The sequence below is a fragment of the Cydia pomonella genome, chromosome 18 (genome assembly GCF_033807575.1).
Source record: "Cydia pomonella isolate Wapato2018A chromosome 18, ilCydPomo1, whole genome shotgun sequence".
NCBI classification, from domain to species: Eukaryota; Metazoa; Arthropoda; class Insecta; order Lepidoptera; family Tortricidae; genus Cydia; species Cydia pomonella.
In genome coordinates this window covers 12547071-12565818 of record NC_084720.1, presented here as the reverse complement: position 1 = coordinate 12565818, position 18748 = coordinate 12547071, and the positions used below count along the sequence as shown (strand labels likewise).

At 35.8% G+C, this 18748-nt stretch overlaps 1 protein-coding gene across 1 annotated transcript in view; it reads left to right on the top strand.

Annotated features, from left to right (window-relative positions):
* The window catches only part of LOC133527521 (cell adhesion molecule Dscam2), a 232005-nt gene that overhangs the window by 113792 nt on the left and 99465 nt on the right, over window positions 1-18748 (top strand). Inside the window, exon 3 of the mRNA XM_061864567.1 lies at window positions 18336-18454. Within this exon, the coding sequence (XP_061720551.1) occupies window positions 18336-18454 (119 nt within the window). The remainder of the gene's footprint in view (window positions 1-18335; window positions 18455-18748) is intronic.

The following is an 18748-nucleotide window of genomic DNA, read 5'->3' as shown; positions in this document are numbered from 1 at the left end:
ACAATTCCATCAGAATGATATCTGAAGTAAGTCATATAGTCATCGTGCGTCTCGTTCGCGCCAATATATGTATGGACAAATCAAGCGAAATGCACGATAACTGAATGACATCATTTAAGAAGATGTCATTCTGGTCATTCTGTCTTTCAAGTTGTCCTGTTAACAAGTCTTTCTCTGAGGCCCCGAGGACAATGTCATCTTGTCTATTCGTCGGAGATAATTTTGAAGCTTTATTATACGACTAAGTCTCATTTAAGTAAATAATAATGTGCTATAATAAAATAAAATTAATATTTTCACACAGAATTTCATTAATAGCTGAGCTTTACACTTTAGCAAAACATAAAGATTGAAATCGGCTAATTAATTGCTAGTGCCAGGTGGCGTTAATGGTCGGCAGATTTTCACCCCTTTTCATTTTAATTTACGTAGGAATATATGACCATTTATAGCAATTTTAACTTCAATTGCATGTTAATTTCAAACTAGAAAAAAAGTTGTTAAAAGCGACCACTAATGTAATGGGGAAACATGTATAATAAAAATTTATTTGCCTAAGCTTCATTAAGTCACATCACAAATACTAATAGTAACAAACCGCATTCAGTATACTTTATGTTTATTCATTCCTTAACCCATTCTTATTAATATTATATCTGTGGATCGTCGGCTCTAATGGGGAGGACGTGGCCCGAATAGCCTGTCGTCGAGACCAGAGACAGAGACTTACTGCACTAATGACCCGTTTCTGGAACTATCATATGCTATTGTTTAGTAATCCCTGCACATATTTCGTGCAGGAACACCAGATTACAGTGTGATATTTACATAGTGAATTCCAAATGATTAGCTTACCTATTTCAAATTATTAGTTCATTTTTGAACTGTATTCATAAGATAAGATAAGATAAGATAAGATAAGATAATTCTTTATTGTACAACCGTGTTACAGAGGTGTTATTTAATTACATGTGTAAGTTTCAACGGTAACCCAATTCGGGTATACAATATACACTTAAAACTAGCTTAAAAGTAAGAAACACATTTCCGTTAAAAACATCATATCAATCTATACAGAGTATACGGTATCATGACGAATATAATTCAAAGAAATCCTTTAGAGAGTATAACTGTTTACATGCCTTAGTTAATGTATTTTTTATCCCTTTCTTATAAATACATCAGTCAAAATAACAGGTAAAGACAAACAATTAATAACTGATAGAGGCTTGTTTATGAAGAACGCCAAATATCCAAGTTTCAGCTTACCAATATTTGTTATTTAGTTACCAATTGTAACTTAGAATGCCTACGTACTGCTAATGAAGTCGCCGAAGGTTACAGGCGCTTACCTACTTACGACTATCGCTTGAGAAAGTAAAAACATACTTCTCGAGTTTTGTGAAACTGCAGTAAAAACCGGTAGTGTACTATACTATATTTTATTTTGCAATCATCCAAGTCAACACCTATAGGTAGGTCTCCAGTCAAGACAAATTATGTTAATAAATAGGTATAATATTTGTAATTTAAACGAGTGTGTGCTGGTTGCACACATGGACGCATAACTCTTATACTAAATTCTTAGGGCGCAACGGTCTTCTTACATTTACATTACATCTAGTAGAAATGATCTGCAATATATACCTAACCTACTTATGTGTTAAAATCTGTCAATCCATTTGACCATTAAGGTAAAAGAAAGGGATATACTCGCATATTCATACTCACGAAAAATATTGTCCAGCTTTCTTTATTAAACGGAAAAAAGGTGATACCCATTCCGGTATTTGTCCTACGCGTAGCTCTCTAGGATTCATCGGTAGTAACTGAAGAGGCCATTAAAGCTCCGGCCACGGAGCGCCGCAACGTGAGATGATTACTCTCACACCACAAAGGGTGGATTGGTTAGGCGGAAAACAGTTTGAGAAAATGAATATTCAATTTCAATATTTGACATATATTACCTCTGTCGTAAGACTGACAATTCAACAGCTATTAAGTATATATAATAGAGTTGTTGGGTATTCAATTCAATTCAAATATACTTTATTCATGTAGGCCTAGCAACAAGCACTTATGAATAGTAAGACAGTATTACATATAATTATCTTAATCTAATTATCAGAGCAATTTATTGATGTTGTAAATATTATTCCATATATAATACTAATGAATATAATTCATAGATCAAATTTAATACTAAAACTTTCACAAAATATAGTCATGCAAAAAAAAAATGTATAAAAAATACTAGTCTAGATTGTTTCTAGAATAAATTCTAAATGTCAAACAAATATAATAAAAACAACAAAGGAAATACATGCATTGGAATATCCATTTCATCATCATTATTCAAATATAATAAATAATTAATCATTTCGAATCACAATTAATCCCACGTTGTTTTATCATTCATGTAGTCTTGTGTGGTATAATAAGCTTTAGAAATAAGTTTACGCTTTACATGATTCTTGAATTTATTAATTGGTAACTCAGTAATATGGTTTGGAAGTTTATTATAAAATCTCACACAATTACCCATGAATGATTTTTTAATTTTATGGAGCCGAGTGAAGGGCACGGCGAACTTATGTTTATTTCTAGTATTAATATTATGAATGTCACAATTTTTCTTAAAATCGGCAATATTTTTATGCACATACAGAATATTCTCATAAATGTATTGACAGTGCACTGTCATGATGTCAATTTCCTTAAATTTATCTCTCAGTGAGTCTCTATGGTTCATTTTATATATTGCTCGAATAGCCCTCTTCTGCAGAACAAAAATGGTATTTATATCTGAAGCACCACCCCACAGTAAAATACCATATGACATAATGCTATGGAAGTAACTAAAATATACTAATCGAGCTGTTTTGACATCAGTTAACTGACGGATTTTGCTTACTGCAAAAGCTGCAGAACTCAGTCTATTCGAAAGAGTAGCAATATGGGGACCCCACTGGAGTTTAGAATCTAAAGTTATACCAAGAAAAACTGTACTATCAACTAATTCCAATTCCTCATCCTTCACAATGACACTTGTTTTTACATGCCTTACATTACTAGAGACAAACTTAATACATTTAGTCTTATTCTCATTTAACAATAAATTATTAACATTGAACCAATTTACTACTTTTGAAATAGCATCGTTTACATCATTGTAAGCTTGTTGCTGTCGTTTGACTTTGAAAATAAGTGAAGTGTCGTCTGCAAACAATACTATATCATGGTGGGTCTTTACAAGGAATGGCAAGTCATTTATGTAGATAAGGAACAGGAAAGGTCCCAATATTGACCCCTGTGGTACACCCATAGAGACCAATGACCCCGGTGATCGCTGTCCATTCACATCGACCCTTTGTATTCTACCATTTAAGTAGGACTTAAGTAAATCCAGTGCCGCTCCTCTAACTCCATAATAGTGTAGTTTCCTGATTAATGTTTCATGACAAACGCAGTCGAAGGCCTTAGACAAATCACAGAAGATACCTATAGCATCTCGTGACTCCTCCCAGGCATCGAAGATATGCTTAATTAGCTCAACACCAGCATCGGTTGTCGAGCGACCCCGTGTAAAACCAAACTGCTTATTATGCATTAAATTATTGACGTTAAAATGTCGTACTAATTGAGAAAGAATTAATTTTTCAAAAATCTTACTGAACGTTGGTAGCACAGATATCGGTCTAAAGTTAGTGGGGTCAGAGTTGCTACCCGATTTAAATAAAGGAGTTATTTTACTATGTTTCATTAAATCAGGAAACTCGCCGCAATCAACACTGTTGTTAAATATAATTACTAAGTCAGGCGCTATAATTTCTACTAAGGATTTGACAGCATGGACAGAGACTCCCCAGAGGTCATTCGTTTTTTTGACATTAACCGAATTAAACGCCTTTACTACATCGGAGGTACAAACACGTTCAAAATGAAAATCTCCACAACACTCTGGAGCGTTATCTTTTAATAGAGTAACAGCGGATGAGGGTGATGAATTTAAATCCTTAGTTGTGAAAACTGGTACGTCAGTGAAAAAATTTTCAAATTCTGTAGCTACTTCTAAATTGGAATCTATAATTTTGTTATCAATATTTAGTTTAAAATCATTCACTCTGTGTTTCGAGCGACCAGTCTCCACATTGATTACTTTCCAGGTTGCTTTAATAATGTTGGGACTATTTTTTATTCTTTGACTTAGATAATTTCGCTTAGCTATATGACAATCTATTTTAAACTTTTTCGAATATTGCTTGACATGTTCTTTAAATTCATCACTCGTGTTAAACCGCCGTTCCTCATACAAGGCATACAGTGCACGTCTTCGTTGATGTAAGTCCGCAGTAGCCCACTCACTAAAAACTGATGCACCACTAACTACGACCGATTTTGAAGTAAATATCGCATTATAATGATCCATAAAAGTGTGAAAGAATGAATTATACATACTATTTGGACCCATATCGGAAGACAAAAAGGGTAGCGCCTGAACTAGACTTTGCTTCATTCTTTCTACGCGGTCCGAGGTTACTGGTACAAAAGTTATTTGTTTTCTCAAAGTATTTTTCCTTAATGTCTCAAATACCATTAATTGACCTAAGTGGTCTGATTCTAAATTACTGATAACTTTTTTAGTAATAGGAACAATATCAGTGAAAATATTATCTATACAGGTTGCACTAGTAGCAGTCACTCTAGTAGGCTCCATAAACATGTGGTTGAGATTACCAGATTTGAATAGATTCAACAATCTACAAGACATTGTTGAATTTTCCAGAATATTTACATTAAAGTCGCCGCATATAAATAATTTCTTACTCGAAGATGATATTTTAAGTAGCACAGAATCCATTACACTTTCAAATATTTCAAAATTACTTAATGGCGGCCTATACACACAGACAACAATAAATTGCTCCAATTCTACTGCACTTAGTTCTATAGTCCGTTCAACAGACATGGATACAATATCCTTACGTTCCTTAAATTTTAACTGACTATTTAATATAATTAACGACCCACCATGTATGGAACTAATTCTGGTGAACGAACTTCCCACCTGATGATTATTAAATTGAGGCATTAATTCATTATTTGTTAACCAATGTTCAGTAATACATAAAATATCAACATAATAATCGTTCATAAAAAGTTCAATCTGTAAATCTTTTCCTCTAATACATTGAATGTTTTGATGCACCAGGTGGATATACTTTCCATGTTTACAGTATTTTTCATTATATTTATTTAAAACTAAATTGCCAGAGACAGAATCTTTTGTCTTAACAGCTAGTTTAAATCATTGGTTATGACTGGAACCAATTCCAAGCTCATACTGGGCTGCTCAATAGGAGCAGAGTTGTCTGCCAAATTCTTGGCAGAAATGTCAAGTAAATAGGATAGCGATAAAGCTATTTGTCTCTTGTAATAATTTGAAAGGTAACACTTACCTTTAGTCAAAAACACCATAGGCATATGGTATTTACTAACAAATTTGTTAGTGTCAATTATGATAAACTTACTACTATATGTACAAAGATTATATAGAGATATATTCAACTTATGTCTAATGTTATTTTCTGCCTCTGACATTTGCTCACAATAGGGGAATGTGAAAATAATAATTTCATGCACTGCAAGTGAATTTAACTGTTCAAAGTATTTAAGTAAATTATTTTTGTTCACATTTCCCCTATTACCCATAAGAATTAGCAGTGTTGTCTTAGAATTAATATTACTGTCATTTAAAATTTGTTTTAAGATATTTTCAAAGCTACTGTGAGGCAGACAATTGCTGATTGTACTAAGTCCCTTTAGGTAATAGTTTAAAAATGAGCTCATATTGCTCCCAATTTCATCACAATACATAATAATATTAGGTTTAGGTGTGCTTTGTTGTGGAGTGTGGAAGGAGCTATTATCATTTATTTGCTGTTGTGGTAAACTGTCACACAGGCTTGGATCGAGTACACTGGTCAACAAATGTCCAGTCGCTTGCTTACATGCACATGACTGGGCATTGGTCAGCGACTCAAACCGCTCTGAATTGTGCTTAATCTGGGATATTAAATCATCCATGGCTAAAGAATATTCATTAATCACCTTTTTCGAACTCTCATTTATTGTTTCTAGGGATTGTATAGAATCCTCCAAACTCTGAACTTTTGATTTTAAAATCTGTGTGTCAGTTTCATACTGTAGTTTACTATGTTCTAATTGAACAGAATACAAGTCTAACTTATCCACTAAATTAACATTAATTTTACAAAATCTCAATTTCTTAAAAAACAATTTATTCATTTTTGATAACCTCTGGTTTTTTTTAATCATTCTATTTAATTTAATATATTTTTTGAGTTTGTTTCCGCTGCAATTTACTAGTCTTGGTGTGGTGGATTCATTGATTAAATCTATACTAACAACAGGGTTTTCAATTGGAGCGGCAACCAACTGTGAGTCGGGCCGGACCAGTTCCTCGAATAAGTTTTGAGTGTGTGCCGCTGCAGCAATATTTTGGGCCTCCTGTAGCTCGTAGATTTGCTCGTGGGCGTCGTGCAGTGCTCTCTCTAATGAGTTGATGTCTGTCAAGGCCTGTTCATATGCTGCACTACACTCAGTAAACTTGTCAACCGTCTCCTGGAGCCGGGCCCGCTCTGAATTTACATCATTGTAAACATTTTCTAAAGAACATAGTTCCTTCTTTAACTTCTCTATACTATCAAGTGATAATAATAGTTCCTTTTCACTATCCTCTCTTTCACTAAGCAATTGAGCACACAATTCCTTGGATTTTTTTAATTCCAGCAAGGTAATTTGGAGTTTGTCAGCCTCCTGCTGGCGAACCGCTGCAGCTGCTCTGCGAGTTAGCATTATAAATATATTTTATAGTAGGATAGACCCAAAACAAACCAGGGAATTGCTTACTCAAGCTAAGCGATATTACGAGCGTACTTACATGAAATAGTGACGTTTCACTATGCCTACACTGTGTTCTGACTCTGTACAATGATTTACTACGCTGTAATACAAACAAAATTGGTAATAAATAGCGATAAAAACATAGAAAATATACCGAGACGAACACAAATTTAAATTTATAACCTACAACGGCTACAAATTTAAGATATTACAAGACACTTGTAAACGTCACTAAAGCACTTCACTTATTATGTATACATTAAAATTAACACTAAAACTATTTAATTCACACCAAAATGGGTTAATATTACATGAAATATAATTAAATATAGAATAATTAAAAGGGACCTAGCAAAATCAGCTGCTGATTCTTTGACAGCCAGGGTTGCCATCCCTATTATGTATATTAAATTTAGAAGTCAGTTAAACTCGTTTCAAAGTTTTGAAAGTCCCACGATGCAATCTGAAATGTCATAAGAATCTGCTGTTAATTGTTGCCTACAAGTTAAAAGTATAATAATATATTTGTGACACAGGCTGGTAATTTGTCGAGCGAACGGTACTTCACGGCTGGCCGCGCGCGGGTCAGGACGTGGCCGTTCACAAAACCATAACTGCGTTGTTACAAACCAGTATTAATCTGACCTACTCTACATATTGTACTAATAAACAAATTATGACAGGAGAATCACCACCAACCAGGCTTCGTCTCACTAGCCCCACGTTGGGCGCCAGTTTAAATAAGTGACAGAAAAGCACCTTAAATCTGGCAGTGTCGCTTGGTAAGTTATTTAGATGATTACCCCAGCATCTGTTTACTCATATTATAAGATACTTGTGTTACTGCTAAAGGCAGCAGCAGTTGGTGAAGCCTATATAAATTCCCTAAAGCGAAAATCCACACAACATCATCAGATTAATAAGGGCCTTAAAATAGATCTGACCCCTAATGAAATCAGCACTAGCCCTAGTCCACTTACGCGAATGCTGAAGGTAGACGGACTTACGTTTTTCCCGGTCACATTTAATAAACATCAAATACATTTTACAAGTTATCAAGTTATAATACGAGGTATCAAGTTATACTAGTTGCTAGACTTGCAACAGCTAAAAACTAGTAATGAATATGTTGGCGTGGCGCGGCGCGGGGTGCCATCGATTGTTGATCCCCACGCTTTACGCACGTCTGTTTACATAACATGGACAGAACGTAACGTATGATCATATGCATGTCATTATATAAATTCAGTAGATTTTTTTGGTAGATAGAACTTGTGTAGATTTTTCTTGTAGTATTCTTATAGTTTGTTCGATATTATTGATAAAAGCTTCATTAGCTAATAGTGCCCAAAAATAAATTTGGTACGATCTGCTTAACCAATTACAATTGAACAATATGATTTGCAGATTCTCTTTTAGTGAGTTCGTTTTAGTGCGTTATACAGTTTAGGTAGTTAAGATTAAGAAATATAATTGAGTCGTGACCCGTATATTTTTTTGGTTTCTCACAGTTTGTTTCTGCATTTTAATTAAACAATTATTTGTCTATTGGCTTCTTTTATTATACATTAAATTCCTACATCCTACTCATAGTCTCGAAAACAATGTGTTGGAACAGACACACGACAAACAATTCCAAATGCTCCTTGTATTGTTAAGTTTATCATCGAATTACCATAATATTATAATTGTTAATTACTTACAAAGCATTACAAGTTTAATTCCAGCCTATTGTAGTTAGTAGTAATGCCCTTCTGAAGCTGAAATGCAGTACATCACGTGCGCAGCGGCGGCATGGCAGCTGCCGGCTCGGCCTACTAAACTGATATGCGCCTGCTGAATCATTTATTCAGAACTGTTCTAGAATAATTCATTTTGAGCTCCACTTAGTAAAACTAGTATTTAAAACGTGTGGTTGTAACGCAAATAAAGAGAAATAAAGTCAAGCATCTTTGGTAGTATCGAGAAACGTGCTTAGAGAATATACTTATCCTAAAAAATACAGACCTGTCGATACCTATGATGTCCGCCGTGGGGCGAGTGTCTTTATTTTTCCAACGGTACAGCCAGCATCAAAAGTAGCAGATGAAACAACGCGCCAAAAGTATCTGATATTCGGGATAACTTTTCCAAATATAGATAAATTTCTAGAATTCGCATTCCAAAGTATATCTTTTACAGTCTTTGTTGTTATATATCTTCAGTCTTCAGTCTTTGTTGTTTGACGACCGGTTTGGTCTAGTCGGTAGTGACCCTGCCTACGAAGCTGATGGTCCCGGGTTCAAATCCTGGTAAGGGCATTTATTCGTGTGATGAGCATGGATATTTGTTCCTGAGTCATGGGTGTTTTCTTTGTATTTAAGTATTTATAAATATTTCTATATTATATATATCGTTGTCTAAGTACCCTCAACACAAACTTTATTGAGCTTACTGTGGGACTTAGTCAATTTGTGTAATAATGTACTATAATATTTATTTATTTATTATTTATTTATATATTCAAGATATCACTTTTTGTTAAGCTGTTACAGAATGTTATTTGATCCGCTACTTTTGATGCTGACTGTACGTTACGTACGAAATGTTATTTTAAACGATGATATTGATATTTTCCAATATATTCAATTACAATTTGGGACATTAAAGAAATATCGAGATCGTAATTTATAGTTAAAAGCACTTATAGTTGATAGTTTTTCAGAGTGACTATGTTCATTGTTGTGGATATAGTTTTTCACGAAAAGCATAAATATTCTTAGTTTAATAAGTAAACTGCTAAGTTATAATAAGTGTAGACGTATCATACAGTTTTCTGAAACAAAATGGTAATATTTATGATTGAAAAACAGGATATCAAAGGACAAAATAGTTGCTTCAAAATATCGAAGATTCTCAATAAGCTTTAGCAGAAATTTCATTAAATGCCATTACAACTAATCTAATAAAACCGATCAGTACCTACAGCAAAAACAAGATTTAATATCGCTTTATTGAACCGCTGAAATAGTGCGCGTTATATTATTGAGCCGGTGAAATAGTGGGCGATATAAAAATGCGTGGGGCGCGGAATGCAGCTAGCGACGCAATATCAAGCTGATGACATTCTGAGCACACCTCCGTGACCTATTTGTCTTTGTCCCTCGCCGGAGGATATTTGCGGGATAAACCTGTGTTTGTATGCGGGAAATTATATATTCGTGGTTGTATAAGTGTGTGGCAATGTCGATAATTGGTACAGTTTAATACTTTCTTGCTGAGATGCTTTGATGCTAATATAAAGTTGATAAGTGAAACCGAGTAGTGTCCGAACGTGCCATACATAAAAGGTAAAATGTGCCATCACCAATTGAGGAATTTATTTAAGTAGGTACGTACAAGCGATACTTCTGGATTTTTTCCCCACTAGTCAAGTTTTTCTTGAAATTAGTATTAAATATACAAAAACCCCTTAATAACTAAATAATTAAAACTGCCTAGGTACTAAAAACCTGTGGTATTTATGCTTGAACTTTAAAATTTCGTCAATAATGTCTGTAAACATCCTGCCACTAGGACTAAAAAATACGGTTTTTATACTTTGCCTCGCCACTTTTTAGGCACGTAAACATTTCGTAAACTCCCTTTAAGCGACTGTTTTGGTAATACCGGTTAGTACCGGCTCATAAAAGTTTACAACGGACATTTATAAGCATTACTTGTACTAGGAGTACAATGTTTGTCGGGTAACCGATACTCTGTCCCGGTAAACTATTGGGTTTCATTCCTTCCTAAAATGTACGAAGTTAATACTCACTCTTTAGGAAGTTACTTATTTATATTAACTATTATTCCATAATACTTGTATCGTATGTCTAACTAGAATCATATATAACATTATGGCATTTTGAATCTTTGGAATGCGTAAGGTAATAAGTTGTAACAAATAAAAAATAACAGTAATCCACGACAAATCTTGTCTTATTGTAACAATTTTGGGCAAGGATGCAATCCCATATAGTTTTAGACAGCTTGTGACAATGCATATAGTACCTAATGTAAAAAATCTATTAGTTTGTTAAAATTTTATGAATCAAATCACTTTTTAACATGAATTGCACAATCCGCTCGTGACATTAACGCTTCACTGAAGTACTCGTAATGGTATAGTTTTTATATTACGAGCTGCCAACAGAAAAACCCAAATCTATCTCCAAACTAAGTGGATAAAAAATATCAGTTACATTAGTCGCATACTTTTTATTTATTATCAACATAAACACAACACTAAACGCTCTTGTAACTGAAATCCACGTTCGACTTCCCAATAATAAGTAGCCTTATACAGGCACAGTGAAGTGGCGCGGTCTAAATGCCTGCTATACTGCATTATGTTCGAGAAGCATTGTGCCGCCCTATTGTGCTGTCTCGTGAAACCAGAATAGCGTAAACGCTTTCAGTTCCGCGTGGACTTGAGTGTTTTAGTCCGAGGCTATTGTGCCGCTAATGAGCGATCGCCAACTTCACGCACCTTTTCAAGTTATAAGAGCTAGGGCTATTTTTAATAATAAGAAATGGATATACTAAAATTCTGTAAACGCCAATCTTCATTAATTTGAAAGCGAGGGAAGGTCTTCTAAGGCCGTTTTTGCGTAGCAGACCGCGATCTGGAAGCTGCCATCACTGACCCAAACTTATGATGACCATGCTGTTGACATCCTGACACACCTTCGTGACCTATTTGTCTTTATCCCTCGCCGGATGATATTTGCGGGATAAACCTGTGTTTAACACTTTCTTGTTCAAGTCTTTTTAATAAGATAAAATGGATATACTAACCGATGCCGTTAGGTAAAGACAGTAACGACCGGTCATTGTGGAGATTTTTAATTATATATAATTATGGCTATGGTGATGAGATTGATGACAAATATAAATTAAATTAAGCAGATATCAGAGACTAAATCAAATGTCATTTACTCCTACAAGACATAGTACCTTCTGGACTGGCATACATATCTACTTAACGCCTGTTGTTACCTACATATTTATACCTTTTCATACTTGTACCATTTTTTTGAAGCGTGCAATAAAGCATTATATTATTATTATCAACACATTTACGCACTACGAGCGTAGCCGATAACACAGGAAAAAACGTAGTAGCAAAATGCGCCTACAAACAGAGAACCCGCCTAGCGGGTCGCTGGCATTAAATGTGTTAAAAACATTACTTCGGCGTCACTACGGTTTTCTGCTACGTCACCTGCTTCGGCTTAAAATTCGGCAGAAGTCTCGAGTATATAAGCAAAGTTGTTTGTAGAGGGGGTCAACTATCTCTGCAGCTGACTTACCACAAACATAATGGCGTGGTCGTAACTAGAACACCCTCAGCTCATAGCGGGCCTTCTTGCCAATATGGCGTATATTTGCAAGAAATCCTAGTACATAAACACCCACCGTGGCGAAAAGTTATTATAGTCCAATTCCAGTTATGCATAGGTCCTGTCTAAACAAAACAGCCATACGCCAAGCTAATAATGTACTTTATCGTCCTTCCAAATAAAACACACACATCAGCGCTTAGCAAAATATTAGTTAAAAATACATCCTCATATAAATCACATCGGCAGTCCTAAGCGTCGCCCCCAATCAAGGGTGCGATTGCAAATGCTTTAGAGTGACTAGCGAGTCGAGGATTTAGCGAAGCATTTTTGCACTGAATATGCTTATGTCGCACAATGCTGTAGAGTCAAACCAAGATAAGTTGGCAGCCATTTTGATAGCCCACACGTTTCACGGGTTATTTAAAACGTCAAACGTCTATGAAATTGTGGTGTTTACTTGACACTTGCACCGTCTGGGCTATCAAAATCGCTGCCAACTTATCTTGGTCTGACTCTACACTGGTGAAATATGGCCGTAACAGTAGGTGAACAGTAGGTGAAATGAACGCGTCTACTAAAATTGTCGCAAGCAGGATTACAAATTGCAATGTGTTCGAAAACATGTGAAGAACTAAAACTCAAATTTATTCGATAGCGATAGCGTGACGTGACGTACGCGTTTGCGTTAAGTCTCATTTTGTATAGGATTTAGAAATAGCGAGCCAAGCGGGACGTTTTGGAAACTCAAAATCCCATACAAAATAAGAATTAACGTAAACGCGTACGTAACGCTTCGCTATCAAATAAATGTACACTAGTGGTACAGTTGATTGTGTATTTTTAATTTATTTTCATTGTAATTTTTGTCATGTGTTGTTCTTTTTGACAATAAAGATAGTCATGACTCGTCAGAGACTATGACTCGTCCTCGTTCGTGTAACTAATACGACCAGCCTGGCTGCTTGTAGAAACAACATTTGTTCAGCAAATCTCGCAAATAAACAGCCGAACGAATGCTGACTCGAATTATGCAAATGTTTATGAGATACAATGACATTACCATGCAAGAGATGAACGAAAGCCATTCCCGGACATTGATAGTAAATGTGGTAACTTTTATTATTCCTCTGGAAGGTAATGGAGCGTATTAACAGTTTGAATTTACTGTGGAAAATTGTCAATAGATTTGTATTGTTATAGTATTTCGGGAATTGGTAATGGAGAAGATGAAGTTTTGACTAAGGTAATCTGGGGAAAATGTGATATTTATGAGTAGTTTATTCAGTAAAGAGATTAGAACGATTGTGTATTACCATCGTCTGTTTTGTAATATTTACCCGTTTAGATAATGTTACTTTAATGACATTTAAATCTTAGAAATTAATTAATTTTAACTTACATAATGAATGGCTATTTACAGACTTTAAAAATATGACTTAGACTATTTTTTTAAATTCTATGGTCTTTATTTATTTGTTTAAACTTTTTTGTACAGAATATATACAACAATGTACAAATGGAGGACTTAATGCCAAATAACATTCTCTACCAGTCAACCACAGGACCAAACAGAGATATTACAATTGGTGCAGAAAGAGAAAAAAAAGTAAACTACTTATAATGAAGAAGACAAGAAGGGTAACTAAATGCGGGAAAGGAAGAGCCTAAAGCCACGCCCCTGAGACCAAAAACACATATACACTACAAATATAATACAAATATAATACCTACGTAGGTACATACGACAAATATGTATAATATTGATGGATATTAATCGAACTCTTGTTTCAGCAAATGCTAACGTAACATCCGCTTGGAGCTTATCTGATATTTAGAGGGAGTGAATTCCAAAGACGACTAGCCTGGACGACGAAAGATGTTACTTATTAGTTAACACATTCACCGCCGAGCTACGGTCGTTGCGCTATATCGTAGCCGATAACATAGGTTTCCCGGTATGTAGAGGAAATGCTTCGTAAAGGGAAAACGACAACGTATCGTGATTAGCGCTGAATGAGTTAATTTGTGTCGCTTGCATGTCAATTACTGGCTGCAACTTGCATTTGCTTTGTCTAACATTGTATTAGTAATATAGTATCGCTGTATAACTTTGACGTGTGTTGTCTACAAATACGCAATTCATGCCAAATCATCAGGAGACGGCAACTGCAACATCGTAGCACCTGCTACAAATGGGTGCTACGCGGCCTACGACGTCTACGGCGTAGCGGTCTCCACTGTCATGCGATATTACGCACGGACGTGCTTGAGCAAGCTAATAATGCTGAGTACGAGTAACATGTGATGCGTACTCGTAGGTCATGTTCTAAAACTGAATATGCCAGCAGTCTATAACCGTAAATGTATGTCTGCAAAAAAATATTGGTTGGAAAGTTTTGCGCTTCAATAGAGGTGAGGTGACGTTTGGATATCTATATATAAAATGCGTGGCATTCGCCGCCGCATTACTGCCGCTATTATGACGTTCCTCCTGTCACTCATTTGATCAAGCAAATGTTGGCATTTAAAAATAAAACCTGCAAATCTCCAAGGTGTCGGGTAATGGGCAGTATTCATATTGTAGTCTCTTAAGAACATCCTTAGAGAGTTGTTATAGTAGATATATACTGTATTTGTTACGGGTAATGTTAGAAGATTAATTAATTCAAGTTTACCCGGGTATAACTAGTAATACCCAAGGCTTTTGAGCAAAGTCCGAAAATGTAAACAACATCTGTATTCGGCATTTACCCGTACACATCTAGGTCTACCCAACACTGGCTGGGTAATGGTGTAAAAGTTGATTTAATTTTTGAGTTTTACCCTAAAGGCTTGGGTAATACTAGGTATACCCAGGTAAACTTATGTTAACTTAAAATAAGTATACCCATGTTACGGGTAATATTCTACTGGCTGGGGCTACTTAGTATTACCCAAGCTTTTTGGGTAAAGTCCGAATATGAAATAAAAATAATATGTGTTCCGCGTTTACCCGTATACACCTAGCTAGAATTTATATTTGTAAAGGAATATGTGAGATATATTTATTTATTGAAGATCAATCACGATGGTTGGTGCATGCAAAACAAAGTGTTAGTCATACGTGATATGCGCACCAACCACCAAAAACATCGTCAACGTCGTATCAAAATCAGTTCAGGATTATAACAAGTTGTTAGATCTCAATTAGGCTCCTATATAGTCCTTATCTCCTGTAGTTCCTGTACCCTGCAATATGAAGCTATACATACTGTATACTCCAATCACCAATACGGCTATGTACTGTAATCTCCAATACAAGACTGCATTTCCGCATGTCTGCAAACCTTCCGGTAGAACACGGGCTCGAGAATTGCCGCGACAACATGCTACATCTTCCGGTATCAGAATTTCATCCATTTTGAAATATTAGAACCGTAACTTCTTTCTTCTTCCTCGCGTTGTCCGGCATTTTGCTACGGCTCATGGGAGCCTGGGTCCCGCTTGGCAACTAATCCTAAGGATTGGCGTACTAATATATTTATACTACACTATCTTCTGCCCGCGACTTCGTCTACGTGGGATAATGATGATTGAAACTATCATAATAGGTATATGTTTAAGGACATACATCAGCCTCAAACTATCTCCATAATCAATTTCACCTAAATCGGTTCAGTGGTTTAAACGTGAAAGTATCAGACTGATGGACAGACATTCAGAGTAACGGCCCGATTCAAACTTTAAGATACGTCAAAAAATTGTTAAAGATACGATAGGGATCGGATATGCCAGTATCAAAAGTGATGTTTCTTCAAACAAAAATGTCACTTTCACACTGACATATCCGATCTATGTCGTATCTTTAGCTAATTTTAACGTAGCTTAAAATTAAAATCAGACCGTATCTTTCGCATTTGTAACATTTTTATATTTATACATAAACTACTCATGACAGTTATTTGAAAGCTATCTTGATGTAGATAGCTTAGACCGCCACGGTGTGGGTACAATTAGACGACAGCCAGGAAACGACAGAGTTGCTCTGTTCTATAGCTACACGGCACGGTAAAAGGAACACGCGGTGTGCTTTTCGACGACGCTGTAAATGCGTGGCTCAAGTTCGAAAGACTGCTATATAAAACTATAGCTTCTTAATAAATATAAATCGCGCCTATGGGAAACACACAACCATTACTTCACCAAAGCAATTTTTTTTTATAAGCAGCACTTTAAATCCATCAAAAATAGTTCAATTGAGTTTAGTAAACATAATATAACTTCCATGAGACTTAGACATTTTAAATATATTAAACTCAATTACGTTAAGTCGATAATCGCTTGACATATTCCGCTCCATAACGAGAACCTTCAACCGAAGCACGCTACTACCATTTTTTGAACCTAGTATTTAGTTATTAATAACTATCATTGTTAATAACTCTAATTATAGTAGGTACACAAGCCAAATATACACGCACTGATATACAAAGGGCAGAAACGGCACCGCAGTTGTCGTGAGATTGAACGGAAATCGAACGGCGACGCTGCGGCCTCCGCTAGCTATACTATCAGATAACAGTGCATCTGCACTATAGGTATTATCGCGCGAGATTGGTTCCGGTGGTAAATTAAAACATGCTGATGATGCTATAATAATGCTTAGCAACATCAAGAGGCTTAGTCAAGATGACAGCTGTTGATAGAAAACGCCCATCTAAACGAATTTTAGTAGCATCGTCATCCTAATTTTTTTTTTTCTTCTGGGTACTCAAGAAATTGGGACCGATGCCGCCGTGGCCCACAGATTATGACGTTACCTGCGATAGTCGAAAACGTAGTTTTGGAGGATTCGGTGCAGAAGGGCGTGGTCACTTTTTCTTTAGTATTTTAAATCTAATTCAGTTTGTGTATTTAAAATCCCTGGGGCTCAAATTTCCATTTTAAGTTTCTAGTTTACCAATTTTTATGTTATTAAAATGTTAATAATATCTTTACTCATTACTTTTACATTACATAACGACGCGAGATGAGTATAATAAACGTAATAGACCGACGACACAAGAGAGACGAGAAAGACGGGCCTGCCTGTTTGATGCAATTTTTTGACTCCTCGACACCCTCATTTGTGTCACATTTTTACATCTTATTTTCCTCGTTTTAAGATGTTTCATCTTTTACAAGGCAGCGCGAATCGGTCCCTCAGCAAATAATGATTTCTGGCAAATATTAAATGAATAAAGCGTCGAAAAGTCGCTATTTTCCGGTTTCTATTCTTAGTTAATTTTATCTGTGAAAACCGACCTCAAGGGATCACCCCCTTTGAGCTCGACCAGTGTTACTAAACTTATGTGAGACTTTTACGACGTTCTCTTTTGTTATTTTGGTACATTATCGTGCGGATAGCTTTGTGCATAGATAGCATACTTGGGCTATCCATTTTACAAAATTTTATATTTATGCGCACGTTTTTGTCATATACAATGTGCGGTAGGTAAGAAGCAAAGAAAACGCTGTGCAATATTTAAAAAGCTTAAGAGAGCATACATTTATTACACAGGTGTCGTAATTAATTACAACACCTATGAGTGTAGTCACAGTCCACTTCATTACGTCCTTTTTTATTTAATAAAAACGGTTAATTAAGTTAAATTAACCGTTAGACTTAAACCGACGGGGATATGAACCGTGATTACCTTTTATATTGTTTTTGAGCTCCCGATATTTCGACGCAGTCACATCCATCTTGTTCAAAAACAATATAAAACTTAATCACGGTTCATATCCCGGTCGATTTAAGTCTAGTGAAACTAACTGTGAATCATTAAAAACTGTTAAATTAACCGTTTTTATTAAATAAAAAAAGACAATAAATAAGTATATTATTACCGGGATTTGAACCTAGGATATCCTGGTACATAAACATAGTCACTACTAACTGTGCATTGTAGTAACAGAAGTCACTTACATTGCCTTACGTTACAAGTGCATTATCGTACAATACGAGTACATTATATTATATCCCATTAAATACTTACGTTATGCTTGTTGTTATTGTTACAGCAGTGCGGGCGTCGCCGGAGCCGCGCCGGGTGCCGCCGCTGCAGGAACCGCCGCGCCACGTGGAGTTCACTAACAACACGGGCGCCACGCTCACGTGCTCCACTAGAGGAGATTATCAGGTATGTAATTTTATTAGGCTTTGTTTTAACGCAGGGGTTGCCAAATCACCATTGAGTTTAACCATTGAGTGACACACCACTGGCTAAACCTAATGCCCGCGAGGCAGGTCCAGTCCGCCATCTTTTCCAAACTAGACTGTGGGAAGGATGCGGGAGAACCGAATGTCTAGTTTTGACCCCCAACAGTGACAAAAGCCCATATAACAATTTTTCGAAGTTACAGGTTACCTTCAAACATTTCAGTATATTTACATAATAAATGTAGTCTTCCATCTTCGTCATTTGCAGCCGCAT